Below are 2,192 nucleotides of genomic sequence, written 5' to 3'. Positions count from 1 at the left end.
GTCCCTAGCGTCCCGCCACGTCTCTAACCGCCTCCCGAACGGTCACCTGCTCCGCACAGGGCCAGCTGCGAAGCCTGAAGAGCAAAGTCACCTCCTTCTGCTCGCTGTGCCAGAGCTGCCTGTCCGACGTGGACCCCGGCGTCCGGGAGCAGGTACGGAGGAGGGACCTGGCGRGGGGAGGTCCGAGGGGGCGCCCGGGCCGGCGCTGAGCCCGTCCCCGCGTCCGCAGGCCTTCGTGGTGCTCAGCGACCTGCTGCTGGTGTTCGGCCCCCAGCTGACGCGGGACGGGCGGGAGGCGCTGGAACCGCTGGCGGTGCTGCCCGACGCCGGCCTGCAGTCGCAGCTCGCCGGCTTCCTCATGGACCACGTCTTCAACCACGTCTTCAGCCACGAGGAGCTCGCCTCCGGAGGTGCGGCCCCTTCCCTGGGACGCGGATGTCCCCTCCGGCCGGGCCAGCCGCGCCAGCCTGTCTGTCCCCGCAGAGCCCGAGGACAGCGAGAGCCACATCGAGGGGCTGCACCGGCGCCGGGTGCTGCTGGCCGGCTTCTGCAAGCTCATCATCTACAACGTGCTGGAGCTCAGCGCCGCCTCCGACGTCTTCAAGCACTACGCCAAGGTGCCAACGTGGTTGTGGCGGGGACGGGGGACACTGTCCCCGCCGCCCCGAGGACGGCTTGGGGACGCCTGGGCTCTGTCTTTTCTCTTTCCCAGTTCTACGGCGACTACGGGGACATCATCAAAGAGACGCTGAACTGCACCCGCCAGATCAACCGGCAGGAGTGGGCTCGCACCCTGCTGCTCAGCTTGCAGCAGGTAATGGCTTGGGGCGGTCCCGGGGGGCCCGGGGGTCTCTGGGGCTCACCAGGGATCTCTGGGGTGGTCTTCAGGGGAGTTCAACGGTCTCCAGAAGGGCCTGGGGGATCTTCGGGGGTCTCCAGGGAGGTCTGGGAGATCTTTGGGAGGCCCCAGGGGAGTTTGGGGGTCTCCAGGGGAGTCAGGAGGATCTTTGTGAGCCTCCAGGGAGGTCTGGGGGATCTTTGAGGGTCTCCAGGGGAGGTTGGGTATCTTTTGAGGGTCCCTAGGGTTGTTTAGGGGAACTTTGTGGAGCTCCAGGGAGGTTTGGGCATCCAGGAGGCTCCAGGGAAAGTCAAGGGCGTCTGGGGGGTCTCTAGAGAGATCCAGGGCTCTAGGAAGCTCTGCAGGGATTTGGGGAGCTCCAGGGGGTCTCCAGGGGGGTCTGGGAGCCTCCAGAAGATCTGGGAGGGGTGTCCAGGAGATCCCGGGGTCTCTGTGCTGACCCTCTGCCCCCTGCGCAGCTGATGACGGAGCTGCTGCTGCAGCAGGGCCCCGAGATCCGGGCGGCCGCAGCCTTCCTGGAGATCCGGGACCTGGCGCGACGCTTCTCCCTCCTCTTCAGCCTCCACCAGCTCCGCAACCGCCTGGCGCTGCTCAGCGTGCACAAGTGAGCGGGGCCGGGCAGGGGCGCGGGGCAGGGCGCCGAGCTCGGCGGCTCGGCCCCACTCCGCGTCCCTTCTCTGTCCCCGCTTCGGCCAGGGAAGGGATCCAGTTCGCTTTCCAGGAGCCGCCGGGCCCCGGGCCGGAGCCGCAGCCTCTCAACCTGCCCTTCCTGGAGGTGCTGAGCGAGTTCTCGCCCCGGCTGCTGCAGCCCGACAAGGCGCTGATGTGAGTTGGGGTGGCGCGGGGCGGGGGGGGGTCTCGCGGGGTCCCCCAGCGTCGTGTCACCCGCCGCGTCCCCTCTTCTCGCAGCTTGGCCTACCTGGACAAGACGTGCCGGGAGCAGCGGTGGCCGGCAGCGGCGGCGGACGACCCGTGGCCCTCGCTGGAGGYGTATCGCAGCTCCCTGCAGCCGCAGGACGACGCGAGCTCCGTCTCGGCCCCGCGYCAGCCGCCCGGCTCCGCCGCCAAGAGACGCCGCTTGGATGGTGAGAGACGGGGCTGGGACCGGGAGGGCACCGGGGTGTCCGGGAGACTCCGCCGCGAGGCCGCGGGACCCTCGGCCGGGTCCGGGATGGGACAGGGGCGTCCAGGAGACTCCGCCGCGAGGCCACGGGACCCTCGGCCAAGACCGGGACGGGACCGGGGCGTCAGGGAGACTCCGCCGCGAGGCCGCGGGACCCTCGGCCGGGTCCGGGATGGGACTGGGGCGTCCGGGAGACTCCGCCGCGAGGCC

General features: G+C 70.3%; 1 protein-coding gene across 1 annotated transcript in view; it reads left to right on the top strand.

Moving 5' to 3' along the window:
• Window positions 1-1,944, top strand: part of STAG3 (STAG3 cohesin complex component) — a gene marked incomplete at both ends in the record, with an annotated part of 10,338 nt that extends 8,394 nt beyond the window's left edge. The window contains 7 exons of the mRNA XM_085324712.1: window positions 9-152; window positions 230-410; window positions 484-617; window positions 713-814; window positions 1,318-1,463; window positions 1,556-1,684; window positions 1,769-1,944. Coding sequence (XP_085180838.1) covers window positions 9-152; window positions 230-410; window positions 484-617; window positions 713-814; window positions 1,318-1,463; window positions 1,556-1,684; window positions 1,769-1,944 — 1,012 coding nt within the window. The remainder of the gene's footprint in view (window positions 1-8; window positions 153-229; window positions 411-483; window positions 618-712; window positions 815-1,317; window positions 1,464-1,555; window positions 1,685-1,768) is intronic.
• Window positions 1,945-2,192: the final 248 nt, after the last annotated feature.

This window comes from Rhea americana, unplaced genomic scaffold (assembly GCF_003343005.1).
Source record: "Rhea americana isolate MKP2758 unplaced genomic scaffold, rheAme1 scaffold_928, whole genome shotgun sequence".
Taxonomy (NCBI): Eukaryota; Metazoa; Chordata; class Aves; order Rheiformes; family Rheidae; genus Rhea; species Rhea americana.
This window is presented reverse-complemented; position numbering and strand designations above follow the sequence as displayed.